Source organism: Xiphophorus couchianus, chromosome 9, assembly GCF_001444195.1.
Source record: "Xiphophorus couchianus chromosome 9, X_couchianus-1.0, whole genome shotgun sequence".
Taxonomy (NCBI): Eukaryota; Metazoa; Chordata; class Actinopteri; order Cyprinodontiformes; family Poeciliidae; genus Xiphophorus; species Xiphophorus couchianus.
In genome coordinates, this window is record NC_040236.1 from 2147099 (window position 1) to 2161060 (window position 13962).

At 41.1% G+C, this 13962-nt stretch overlaps 1 protein-coding gene and 1 long non-coding RNA gene across 3 annotated transcripts; one reads left to right on the forward strand and one right to left on the reverse strand.

The window, feature by feature from the left end:
• The first annotated feature begins 37 nt into the window (after window positions 1–37).
• On the forward strand, window positions 38–13962 carry rnls (renalase, FAD-dependent amine oxidase). 2 transcript variants are annotated; one of them, XM_028027139.1, is made up of 7 exons: window positions 39–287; window positions 3561–3666; window positions 3739–3881; window positions 6483–6638; window positions 7876–8049; window positions 13055–13230; window positions 13297–13962. In XM_028027139.1, the coding sequence occupies exons 1-7, from the start codon at window positions 170–172 to the stop codon at window positions 13471–13473; spliced, it is 1050 nt and encodes a 349-aa protein (XP_027882940.1). In that variant the 5' UTR covers window positions 39–169; the 3' UTR covers window positions 13474–13962. The 2 variants fall into 2 exon arrangements, with proteins under 2 accessions (XP_027882942.1, XP_027882940.1); XM_028027141.1 differs by lacking the exon at window positions 7876–8049 and having other exon boundaries at window positions 38–287.
• On the reverse strand, window positions 8204–13056 carry LOC114150612 (uncharacterized). The gene is made up of 2 exons (XR_003596788.1): window positions 12493–13056; window positions 8204–12231 (listed from the first exon to the last, which is right to left on the reverse strand). It is a non-coding gene; the product is annotated as an uncharacterized LOC114150612 (long non-coding RNA).

The window sequence follows — 13962 nt, forward strand, 5'->3', positions numbered from 1 at the left end:
TGGTCGGAAGCAACATTTATTTTGAAGTGTCTTGCCGGATGTGAGGTCATCAAGGCGGCGCAATAGCTTTTGTTTTGCCTTCTGTAGTTCTGCAGGACCTGGTTTTATAACCCAGTTTAACTGTAGTGCTGGAACCGGTCTCTTCCGACGTGACTGGACACCTTAAAAGATGTCCCGGGTTCTGATCGTTGGAGCAGGCTTGACAGGCAGCTTGTGCGCATATGTGTTGAAGAGAGTGCTGCAGAGTAAAGCTCAGTTTGTGGTGTGGGACAAGGCAAGGGGTGCAGGTCAGTTCACAAACCATTTTAGCTTAATTAGGTTAAGGTAAGAGAATCAGCCTACAGATGAACATGTCTCATGGGTTCGACAGCGGTTGAATTCAGTCTGTAATTTGGATAAATGTCGATGGCATGCAACAGGAGGCGCTGTTACACTTTACCATACTTTGTCATACCTTGACCTCGAAGAAGAGCATCCTAGCTACACCGAAAACGTAAACTTCGAAGCGGGGAGGGAAGGGGTGTGTGCGTGTGTGTTTGTGGGCGGGGAGGGAAATAAAAAAAAAAAGAAAAAGCTGAAGAAAAAATAAGATGTAACATTTTACAATAATACTATGACTATTATGGAAATATAGATGTCACAGAATATGGTAGTTCTTATCAAATATTGCAACTTGTAAAAACATAAGTACTTGAGTAGCAGAGTTTACAAGTACAAGTTACAGTGTGGCCAAAAATATATAAGAGCTATACTCTGTGACCGTCAATATTTCCATAATAGTCATAATATTAGTAGTCAAATGTTAGTTTTTATTCTTTGTTCTTTAATTTTTCCCTTTGCGTTTGTCCCCCGCCCCCATATGCATAGCTTACGTTTTTGGCGTGACATAGGGTGACCAGACGTCCTCTTTTTCCCGGACATGTCCTACTTTTCAGACCTAAAAAGATGTCCGGGAGAATTTAAAAATCGTCCGGGATTTTGGTCAACTGCCTCAAAAGACATTATATAGCTTACAGTGCATTGTGATTACATTGCCACTCCGTTCCACTACTCCATTCCAGGTTTCTTTGTATGGCAAATTAGTCACGCCCTTCTCCCCAAATCCAATCACGTTGCAATATGTGTGCGAGTGTGTGTGGGAAAAGTAAAGATAGCTGAGTTGACTTGTACACCGGCCGCTAGACTAGTTAAACCTTAAGTGTGACAGGCGATAGCACATGTGTGTCCGCCGATTCTACGGCAAAAATGCCTAAACGAAAGTGTACGTTTACGGAGGAATTAAAGAAAAGATTCCCGTGCTTTCGTCAAGGTCGTGATCCCTATGAGGCGGAGTGTTTGACGTGTAAGGCAGGCACTTATGTGTCTGTGGCAAATAAAGGTGCCAACGACCTGCAAGTGCACGTGAATTCAGCAAAGCAGCCAGGGGCGAAAACTCTTCGGCTAAAGTCACAGATTTCTTGTGACATTTCCGAAATGTCCTGTGTTTTTAAATTTCCTTCATTGGACCATTAAATTTACAGGCACTAGGGCACTGCGCACGGCGCTGCGTGTCACGTAATCCCTGAGCCGCGTCAGTGCGGGCAGCCCTGTTCTTAATCAAAAGGTAGATAACGTGGCTGTCAGTAGCCAACAACATGCCAAAGCGCAAATGTATGGAGTTTCCCCGCTTTCAGAGCTCCCCCCCCTCCACCACCCCCAAGGTGTTCTGGTCCCCACATGGTGTTCTGCTTTACCCCCCCTCTTCCCCCCTCGATCCCCCGCTGCAGGTTGTCCGGGTTTTCCCAAAGTAAAATATGGTCACCCTAGCGTGACATCCAAAACAAATTAAAGAATTTCAATGAAAGATGATGAAATTCAGAACATTTTAAGGACTGCACAGGACTTTTAGATAGAAGCTCCGGTCAGAAGTTAAGTAAGCAAAATAATGTCTCAAAAAGGACTTATCCTTTAAGGTGGGAGGAAAGAAAGTGGAAGAATAGAAAAAAGCCAAGATAAAGGTTTTTTTTTTTAAATGCGACTTGGTAATGTGTTGTAATGTAAAAAATTTGTAAAGCTGCTAATAGAAGATTAGCTTGATAGCGACCTGGAACGGTCTAGTTCAATGCCAAACAGTTATGCTAGCATATTTGTGTGAAGCTGAGTTTTAATTTGAAATGAGTTGATTCTCATGGTTGGCTCTATATATTTCTGAGGTATTTTTGGCTGTTTGATAACGTTTGATAAGAATAATTAAAACTTCTCAATGTTGAACATTATCTAGCAAAATGTTTTTACGTCAGACTATATAGCTGCTACATTGATGAGCTTCTCTATGCTGTAGTTAGGGATTTGTTGTTCGCTGCTGAGCATAATTATTTTGTGATTAAAAAAAAACCACATTATTTTTACACCAACTTCTAAGTTATGTGCAACTTCTGTTAAAATCATTTGAAGGCTCAGAATCAGTCCAGTACCGGTACCGGTCCACATTCTCAGGGGAGAAAGACTCACCTGGTATAAATACATTTTTTAGCTATTGGAGTTACGCTTAAGAGAAATGTATGTAATCAAATAATGTCATCAATATGTGTGTATGTATTCCATCTTAAGTTGGGCTGCATCGATTGCAGTTTTCTGGCCGATCCCTGGTTACCGATCTTTAAAAAGCCTGACCAGCCAATTTTGATTTTGGCTGATATTAATTTTTTTTTGTCTGAAATGTCGCTAAATATAGCAAGAAAGTCACTGAGTTGGCAACAGTGGGTGAATATTGTTAACTGTAAATGTGCAGACCTGACCTGGTGAGCCAGTCTGTCAGTCAAACCTCTCACTGTAGAGCAGAAGAGGACAGAGATGATTTTTAAACCTTTGCTGAGATTAGGAGATAAGATCAGCTTCACATGCAAGTATCAGCAGATCACAATCCCCCAAAATTATGAAAATCAGCGCCCAGAAATCAACTGGTTGATAAATCAGTTGGCCAATAAATGTATCTTATTATACATGTATATAATGTAAACAGCACTGTCAGAGATGCAATAAGTTTATAGCAGGTGTGTGAATGACCTAGTGATAGGACTGCTGATTGCAGCCAGTCCACATTGTTAGCAGAACTAGAGGGCTCCAAAACCAAATTTCGGCTTGGGCCGGCCCTGCTCTTAGTCTCTGCTTGGACTTTCTGCTGGCTTAGGAAACATGGAACTGCCTTTTAGCACAGTCACCTAGCAACCTCTCATCCAATAGTATGAAAGTGTTGTACTGGGTGCGTTTGTTTCCTTCTAGCTGGTGTGCCTGTGTGGCTACTATCGTTTGTAGCAACCTGCGCCACCCACTGGATGTAGGGAGAAACAACGACGTCAGCTTTCTGCTCCGTAGTCTTTACACAAAATTGTCAAAATTTGCACAGAAACATAAAGATACAGTATATCCCTAAATAATCTATGGAGACAGCAAAAAGAAGTTGTTTTGGGGGTTTGTTGCACTTTAAGTGTATAAGTGGAGCTTTGTATAGGCATGCCTTTGTGCAGATTTTCAACCTGGAACAGGAACTCTTCAACCTTTGTATATCCACTCTGTGCCAGGGGGTAGGATGTCTACCAGCCGTCCTCCTGACCCTACATCTCATTCCGCTGACCTTGGAGCCCAGTACATTACAGCCACTGCTGCATACTCTCAGTCCCACAGCAAGTACGCCTCACTTGATCATTTCTGACGTTAACAAACATCCATGTATCAGTTTCTGATGATGTGTATGTTCAGTTTTTATACAGAGTTGCTGTCAGCTGGCCTACTTAAGTCACTGGACTGTCACATTGAAGGTCTGCAGCACAAAGAGGGAAACAAGAATTATGTAACACCACTGGGGACAAGCAGTGTGGTGAAACACTTCCTGTCCGAGTCAGGTAATCACACCTTTTTGATATTTCGTCTGAGTCAGTCCTGAGTCAGGTTATCATAGCAGTGTGTGTGAGATATCTGCTGTAGTCTGCTGCCTGATATTCTGGTAATTAGGGCTCCAAGCCTGCAGGAGTTAAGAGGACGGCTACTCCGTTTTTCTATTCTTGTTATTATGATGTTTGTCTGCTGAAACTCATACTGCAGCCTACATCCCCGAAACTTGTTACAATTTTTATTTGGTATCCAGGTTCACTACCAACACCGCTACTTGGATGCAAATATTCAGCCACATTCACCTGTAGGTGGCACTGTGGTAAAAAAAAATGCATTTCAGCTTATAACTACAAAACTAGAAGTCACATATGGGCAAAGTTTCTTAGAAATATTTTCCAACACTGTGCAAAATGTTTTGGTTCTGAATTTTTTTCAGCAGAGAGCCATTAAGATTGCAGTAAAACATTGATTAATGCCTGGTTTTAAAATTAGTTAACTGGCCATTATTTTGTGCCCATTGTTGGGCACCACACAGCACGATCGAACCGTTATACCTAGGATTTCTGTCGGCTAACGTGTGGTCTCTCAGGTTTTGAAAATGGGCCGACAATCGGTCGACAACTCTAAGATCGTGTAGTGTGCGCTGGGCTTTACACTAAGGAAATGAGGAAGGGAGGGTCAGTGGAGAGCACCGGAGTTGAGCCTTTTTTTCATTCAGTGTCATTAACAGAAAGAGAAAAAGGCCGGAAGAGACGATAATGCCGATAATTAAAATGAGGCCGATAGTTTTAATTTATCGTGCGACTAATTGATTAATTGATTTATTGTTTATCGCGACAGGCCTACTTACAGGCATGCCTAGGAGCAATATTAACCCCTATTTCTGCAGCTCAACCAGGTGACTTCTTTTCTGAAGAGGATTAAGCCCAACAAAGGTTGTTACACCTTATAAGGTGTTGGGAAGGACTCTGATATCATGTGCTGACCAGTTGGCAGGTTTCTTTTTAGACATTTTTAATCTGCCCTTTAGTTTTCCACTGTTTCTGTTTGCCTTAATTCTTTCATCATCATCCCAGTACCAAAAAAATCTACTGGGCCTGGATTAAATGACTATCACCTGGTTGCACAAATCCCAGTCATCATGAAACACTTTGAGAGGATCATCCTAAAACACATCAAAGTTAACTTCCTGTTGGTCTGGATAGGCACCAGTTTGCCTATAGGAGGAACCGGTCCTCAGAGGATGCTCTCTCCATTGCACTACACACACAGCCCTGACACATCTGCAGCATCCTGACACTTATGTTAGGATGCTATTCATTGACTTCAATTCATCATCATCATGGAGAAGCTCCACGACCTGGGACTTTCAGCATCAATGTGCTTTTGGAGGGACCTGAGGCCGGTTGTGAGGGACCAGCCTCAGGTGAGGGACTTTCTCACAAACGGCCTCAGGTGGTGAGAATAGGGGACCAAACACCCAGTTCTCAGTGCATTTACACCTCAGGTTGTTCACCCACAACTGTGTAGCCATCCATTCCTCTAACAGGGTTCTAAAGTTTGCAAATGATACCACTGTAGTGGGTCTGATAACAAACAATGATGAGACCCTGTACAGAGAGGAGATGTAGAACCTGTCCCGGTGGTGTTCAGTGAACACCAGCAAGACCAAGGAGCTCATAGTGGACTACAGGAGATCCAGGAGGACAGTGCACACACCTGTTACAATTCCAGGGAAGGTGGTGACAACACCACCTTCCCTTGACAACATCAAACTCCTGGGCATCCACATCTCCTTGGACCTGACTAGGAACACTTCTTTTCTGATGAGGTGTTCAGCAACTCTTCTTCAAAGACTGTTTTTTTTGTCAGGAAACTGAAAAGGGCTGAACTCCCTACTCAATTGCTCAAGAAGCTGCATAGAGCCGTGATTGAGAGCATTGCTGTGGCTAAGGAACAGCTTTTTCCAAAGAGCTGTGAAGTCTATCTGTACACCTTCCATCCCCTCTGTCCCCCTGTAGACACACTCACACCCATCTGCTGCACCCTAATGAATGATCAAGACTTTATTTATTTATTTATCTATTTGTCACTGAGGATACCCCTCCAAATTTGTTATGTTCTGGAAACATAATAACAAATGAAAAATCTCATAAGACATATAAAAATCTTAAATGTTTTATATTCTAATTTTAAATGTATTTTCATTTGTTGTAAGTAGAAATTAATCATTACAGTAATAAAGGCTTGAAAACACCAGTGTGTAATTAATCTATATATGAAGTGTTTTATTTTGTAAATTGAGTTACTGACATGAAATAACTTTTCAATAAATTCTATATTTTTGAATAGGACTGACTATAGAGATCTGTTTTTCTCTCCCCTCCTTGTGGGCAGCATAACCTACTGCCCACAAGAGGGCAGTATTTTATGCAAGTGTTCCCCTTGTTTTTCCAATTAAACAGAATTATCTTATTCTTAAACTGTGGTCCAACAGTTTGATACTCGGATTAGAAACAGATCAAATCATTATTGGTTCACAGCAACAGCAGAACTAAATATAACTTAAAGGTATAGAGTTCTTCAGGTCTGAAACTGTCTTTTTGCCTCAGGAGCTGATTTGTATCTGGAATATCATGTGACTGGCCTACGCCGCTGTGGAGCATCATGGAAAGTGGAGAGGAAGGGAGGCAATGAGAAGTTTGACGCTGTTGTCTTGACAATTCCTGTGCCTCAGATCCTTCAGCTGCAGGGAGACCTGGGGAACTGTAAGACTGTCACAAACACAACCAGAAGCAGATCAAGTTTGAGCCTTTGTGTCACCTGACCTATGTAGAGCTCTCGTGAGTTGCTGCAGAGGAACATTTTTGATGTATCTTATGTGACCTTTGCTCTGATTTAGGTACAGCCCATGAACACAAGGATGAAGCAGTAGCTTTGTAACCTCTGTGGTCCCATAGAATAATCCTTAGTTTTTGCTGAACAGACATTGGTCTCAGAGCAGTTAAACACATGCATGTTGTATTTCTAACCATATTAGGACTGAGTGTTGACTTCCATTTAATGTAGTGACTCAATTTGCATCTTTAACCTTAATGTAATCGTACACTCACCAGCCACTTTATTAGGTACTATTATTGCAGGTACTTGTATTCATGTGCAGTGAAGTAAGTTTCCGTTAGTTGCTGATGAATACTAAATTATGTGTATTCTGCTGCAAAAAACAAACAGATAATTGGTTGGAACGCAGCTGAAAGAGGGGTTTTCCCAAGGGACCATTCCTGCAAGAACTAGGAATGGTTCCCTCTGTGCATATTTATATTTTAAGCTTACACTGTTAGGCTGTAGTGTGATTAATCTGATTACATTTTTTAATTGATTGACAGCACTATTTTAAATATAACCATTTTAAATTGAATGTTTTTTGAAAATACATTTATTTACTATATTTACAGTGTACAACTGAATTGCAGTAATTTAATGGTTATTTCAGTTCATCTGGGTCCCAGCAGCCAGATTCTTTGTGCTTACTTTTTTCTTCCCTCCCTCTTCCTCTGTGCTGCTCTGATCTGCCTCACTATGCTCACCTGTGTAGGAAGATGCATCCTCCTGCTCTGCCTCTCGACTTGGTGCCTATACACAGCAGAGGAGGTGTGGAAATGTTGAGGACAGATGTAATTGATATTCCAGAACATAAATATCTGTGGAACACCTGGTGAAAGTCCATTAAGTAGAATCAATCAGTTATGTTTCACGCATAAAGTTATTTACAGATGTTAAGTTTGCTCAGAGAGGTTTAAAGGTCATAAGCAGTTCATGTGTTGTGTGGAACCTCAGGGAGCAGATAAGACTCCAGGAACACACTGTATTAGCAAAACTCAAGTCTCCAATAGCAGTAGTCATGGTGACAATTGATGAGTTGAAGTACCTAGGATCAAGCATCCAGGTATTACATTTCCCATGATGCAAGTGGTATTACAGACTGTCTGTCATTCTGTTTCTCAGTACTGTCTGTCCAGCAAAGAGAGCAGTTGGAGAGTGTCAGGTACTCATCCCGCTTCGCTATCGCACTCTTCTTCTCTCCGGATGTTGTCTTCAGTTTTTCCTGGGGAGCGCGGTACGTCACTGACAGCCACTGCATTCGCTACATCGCTGTGGACAACAAGAAACGCAGTTCAGGTGTCTTCACCCATCTGTATCTGACAAATTATGTCACTAGCATAAAAAAAAATCAACTATTGTAAACAAAGTTTTGCACTTGAAAATATAAATTGTTTGTGTAACATCACAACTTAAAGTGTAACTGACCTGTGAAAGCATAACCCTGCCCCACAAAAAAAACAACTAATGACAAATCTAGAGACTTTTTTTCTGTTGTTGGCAATTTTGGTGGTGACAACACTCTGCAGCTCAGCTGCAGCCAGACTCTATCATGAATAGAGCAGGTAGGGCTACCTAAGCACTCCAGTACCATGCTGATTTGAACACCATACTGTCGCCAGTATACAGTCAGAGCAGCAGATACCCATTCTACTCCATGTCCACATTGCAAATGCATTGATTAAAACTGATTAACGTTTCAATCAATGCTCACCACAGTCACGCTTGGCTTGCTATTCCAACTCCTGACTCCCCACCGGGTGGGACTGTGACAGAGTTGTACCAAGCTTTGTAACCAATAGATCACCAACCTTTTTGAGACTGGGAGCTACTTCACGGGTACAGAATAAAACGAAGGGCTACTTGTTTGATACAGACATTAATTTTCTTGGCTCAGCCATTATAATAAGAGTATATATACGTATATATATGATCACATGCTGCCTGATCATATTAATGTTAGGGACTACTGACAATAGTTATCAGTAATAATTTACCATGCAGCTATGGCTAATTGCTATTATGTGATTAGAAATTCTTAGTTCAGAGTTTTAAGTTTGATTCCCTGTTGGAGCTTTTCTGTGTGATTCTAAATTGCCCACAAGTGACTGAAGAGTATGGATTGGTGCAGCTGCAGCTGTACAGATTTTCCTTTAAATAAAAAAAAGAAACGTTATTGTATTTTTTTTATTATCCAACCCTCTTTACTATTAACAAAATTGTGGAGAGAAGAAAAAGTTATTTTGTGCCAAAACATCTTGTCTGTAGCGCACATCAGTGTGAGTCTGTGGGGGTCAAAGGGCACGCGAAAGCCTAAATCTTATTGGTCAGTTTGCTTTTTCTGTGAGCTAAAAATGATGAGTGGAGTTTGAATCTCCCATAGTTCTAAGATCCCATCTGAGCTTTTTTACAGTGTGCAGTTCTGGCGGGTCTCCGGTTTATTAGGTTTTTTTGTGGTTTCACAAACTTAAAAGCTGACGGGTCACCCGTTGGCTGACCCCAGATGTCGGAAAAAAAACTGTCCGACAGATTGGAAGGTATGTACAAAACTATCACTGCACCTGACCTGCAAGAGCACAACCACCTCTCCAACGCGCATCATGTGCGCGTCGCACAAAAGCCGCACAAATCTAAACCACTAAAGCAGCACAACCTTTTTTTTTTTTTTCCACAAACGATGCTAAATAATAAAGACATGGAAGAGAAGCCTACCCGTGCGATCCACAGAAAGAGGAGGATGTTGACTCCCAAGTTCAGGTGGTGTCAGACGTCCAAAGGAGGAGAAGGTGAAGCAACAATGTTTGCTTAATTTTTACTCTTGTGGGGAACGTTTCGACTAGATTAAATTGTTTAACTCCCCTCCACCAATCACAGCCACTCTCTGGGGAAAAACCCGCCTGATGAAAGAGTCCTGTCTCAGTCGCTACAACATGAAGAGAATGGAAGCGTTTAGTGACTGGAGGAGTCCTTCTCAGCTGCTGCTAACAACATTTGCAGACACCCTTCAGATTACAGGGAAAGTTCATCCCAAGAGCTTTGACTGTTTCAATAAGTTATTCCTTAAATATGTCAAAGAATCATTGAGATCTGCCTGCTCTACGCATGATCCAGACACTTCTGAGGTCCAACACATTTGTTGGTCGGACGCAATGGATTCAATCCTTCCACATGCACTCCGGCTGATAGAGGAACTGTTGGTATGTCGCTGTAAAGAACATCGTCAGACAGAACGAAAAGCTGCTGAAGACCAGCAACAGAGAAAAGACCACGCAGGTGCTTGCTCTGATGTTGGCCATTTCCAAGCTGAAGATAAAGACACAACCAAAACTCATACCGACCACTGTGGGAGTAAGCAGTTTCATGTAAACCTGATACCAGACATCCTTGAGAAATTAGACTCGGAGGTAACAACAGACGAGACATATGACAGCAATCCTGTTTCTGAAAACGAGGAATCAGACTTGAAGATGGTGGATGAATTCATTTTGGAGGATCTTTCAAAGACCACTAATGTAAATGATTTGATCTCTAATGAGAGGGAACCAGATATAAAGATGGTAGATGAATTTATTTCGAGGACTTTTCAGATCCGGCACAGGCAACTCATCTTACGTTGAAGGAAAAGGAGTTAAGTCTGGAAATGATGGACGACTTAATTTTTGAGGTGCTGCCAAAGGTTAGGGAAGTGAAAACCTCAATCTCTGACCAACACCGTTTAGAGATCCCAGGAAATTCATTGGATGACCTTTCACCAACTGAAAACCAACAGTCTAGAAATCAAGCTGTTCCGCTTCCCATTGCACAACAACAGAACAAAGCAGCTGGAGTCAAAATGAAGAAGAACCTTCAAAATTACAGCATTGAACAATGCAATAGAGATTTACCGGCACCAGAGGATGAAGAAACAACAGTACCATCAGTGGAAAACTTAATTTCAGAGAAATCGACCCACTCAAAAGGCAGGCAGTTAGTTGATGCGGAGCAGGAGTCAGTGGTTACCACAAAGGTTGCTGAACCGCTGCCAGTCTCAGAGAAGGAGGAGCAGAAGTCATCCATCATGCTGCTTGTCAATGCAGTTCTTATCAAGGCCATAACAAAATCAAGGATAACATGCAAGCACAATCATCTCCAAGACATCGTAGAGAGGTTGTCTGAGAAAATCTGTGCCGAGGTCAAGGTGCAAGATCTAAAGGACATTCAAAGTAGTCTGAACAATCTCAGCAAGGACATACTGAGAGCAGTCACAAAAAAATTAGGCTGCTCAAAAAAAGATGTTCTCGTACTGTTGGGTTTAAACAGTTCAACGGTAGATGAGGCATTCATTTCCATTTGCAAAGAGAAAATAGTAAAACCAGCCAAAAAACCCAGCCTCATCAAACGTTTCTGGGCCTCTATATCCAAGACTAATTAATATTAATATCATTATATTAATAGTTAAAAAAATATGTTGTTTGGTTGGTTCGCACCAATCTATGTTTTAAGCTAAAAGAAATGGACTGTATCAAATGGACTGGGTTAATCTGACCTAGAAGTCAGGAAGGAATTCAGATTTGGAGAGATGTGGAATAACAATCACTTAAGAGAGGAAAGATGTTAGTTTTAAGCTGTTGTGCATGAAAATTCTGGCACCCAACCTGCTCGCCTGCAAAGGAACCGGGCCGTAGCAAAAGACTGGAGAAAGAACCTCTGTTTGGAAAGACAAGGAACAAACAATATGACTAATAGTTCGTCTGAAGTGGAGCAGATGTTGAGGTCAAGACGTCTCTAATTATTCCAGGAGGTCAACTCCTAGTACGGCAAGAGGCCGTGAACTTAGTAGGCCTTGTGAAAGGCCTAAATACAACAAATATTTACTTAAAGTGTGATCTTTTCATGACATTTAATTGTCACCTTTATTGTTTACTCTTAAATGTTTAAAGATGGGCTCTTTCCTCTGGTTTGCTTGTTTACATTAAATGTTTACTGGAAAATGTCTGATTATGTAATTGTTTACTTTAATCACATGTTTATTTAAAAATATAATCTTTCACTACATGTATGTTTATTACCTGAAATATTTTAAATATCAATTTTTTACTTAAAATGTGATTCATTTCATCACCTGTTTACATGCAACTTGAAGAGCTTGAATCAAACGTTTCATGAATGTTTTACCACATTAAATGATTAAATGACAGAAAACAGACACTTCCAACTGAACACATATTTCAACGCCAATGGTTCATGTTCCTCTTCAGAGGGTGCAGCCTTGCTGAGCTTCTCTCCTGGGGTTTCCTCCTCAGCCTCTCCAACTTGCTCCTCTTCTACAGCCTCCGCTGCTGTGTTTTCATTATTTACCTCTTCTGGGGTAAATAATGAAAACACAGTCTCTGTAACTTGTTGATCCACCGTAGTTTTGCTGTATCACCTCTTTAATTTACGTGCATGTCGGTCCGATGTTGTGGCGTTTACCTCGCCTTACCATTTCAAAGGTCGGTTTGCCTTTAAGAGGACATATCAGAACACACATCAGTATTAATGTGGTAAATTTGATAACACTAGTAAAATAGTTTACTTCACAATAATGGAATAACCTCGATGTCCACTGACAAAACTCGGACTATGCTACATAAAAAATAGAAGTCCAACCTAAACAAGGTTGACCCACTTAAATGAACTCAACTAACTGAACATGAGTGACCCAGACAAAATCATAGCAAAACATTATGACACAACAACAACAAAGCAAATTTAGACACTCACCAGAATGGACATGTCTGGAGCAAACTTGTAGATATCTTGGGATGTTGGAGAACGTAATATCAGGACGTCTCACCGCTGATACCCAGGATATTCGTCTCCTTTTCGTTAGCTCAGATAACTTAGCCCCCTCACGTTGTTTACAGGCAGGAAAACAGTGAAACGAAAGTCCGTTTTCCATCTTTTTACCGTTTCGGTTGTCACTAGACATTACATCCAATAACGCAGCAAGTACGAACCATTGATAAATCATTTTAAGTAACTTAGATTCAAAAATTCAAAATATCTGTGAGACAGCCGTATTGTCGGTTATGTATATGGCCTCACAAGATGGCGCTCATATCCTACGCCTAAAGCAGTGACGTCACGTTCCAAAGCTCTATAGCAAAATTCAACTGCTTAAGAAATTTAAATGAAAATGTTAAAGTTTGCACAGTAACATAAGGATAAAACCATAAATAATCTATTTAGACGGTTTCAGCAAATAAAAATTGATTTGAGGGTTAATCCACAAGAAATAAAATATTTGTCTCAAATTTTCACAATTATCCATATATTGTCTCAGATACTCCAGGTCTCGGTCCATCCCTTGTCGTTCACACCAGCGTTCCGTTTGGTCTGGAGCACTTGGAGAATGATAAGGATGCCATCCAGCCAATCATCTTGCAGGAGCTCCAAAGGCTACTCCCTGACCTCCCTCAGCCAGTCAGCATCAAGTTTCAGAAGTGGAGGTACTCCCAGGTGAGTCAGGAGTGTATCTCCTCCAGGTGAGGCAAGGACTTACTCAGCTGTCCATTCCTTGTGCAGGTGCTGACCTCAGTGCCCAATTGTCCAGGCCACATGACTATCTTGGAGCAGCCGCTGCTCATCTGTGGAGGAGATGCTTTCACCCACTCCAACTTTGACGGCTGTGTGGAATCTGCACTGAGTGTGTGCAGAGCACTTCAGTTGTTACTGGATGTCAAGCAGAACATTTCTCTCTAATTTGCACACTTGTCCATTTATTAACCTATTGACCCATTGACTGGGGTCATTTACCTAAGTGCATCAAGTGACTCAAAGATAAAACCAAAGATGTCTTGGTTTTTCTAAGAATAAATGATTGTGATTAAAATCTTCTCTCCACACCTTCCACACACCGACCTGCTTATGGGGGAATTTTACTGCCACAACTAAAGTCCTTACATTTTCAATTTGGATTGAAAGCAGGAGCCCATCTGTTTCCTCGGAAAACTTGTAATGCTTGCACTCAAAGATTTGAAGAAGAAATGATATTTGAAAGAAAGTAAAAGTTTTGAAGCAATTTTCCCTGCATTATTTGTATCTACATTATGTAGCTGAATCTCGTATTCTGGTGTCGTCCTAAAGGCAAGAAAAGCATCTTCAGCTTTGGTCATGCTTCCAGGACAGATTGTGTCACACTGTTCTGTGTTACAAGAGTCAGGAAATCATTAAATGCTTACAAAAGAATAA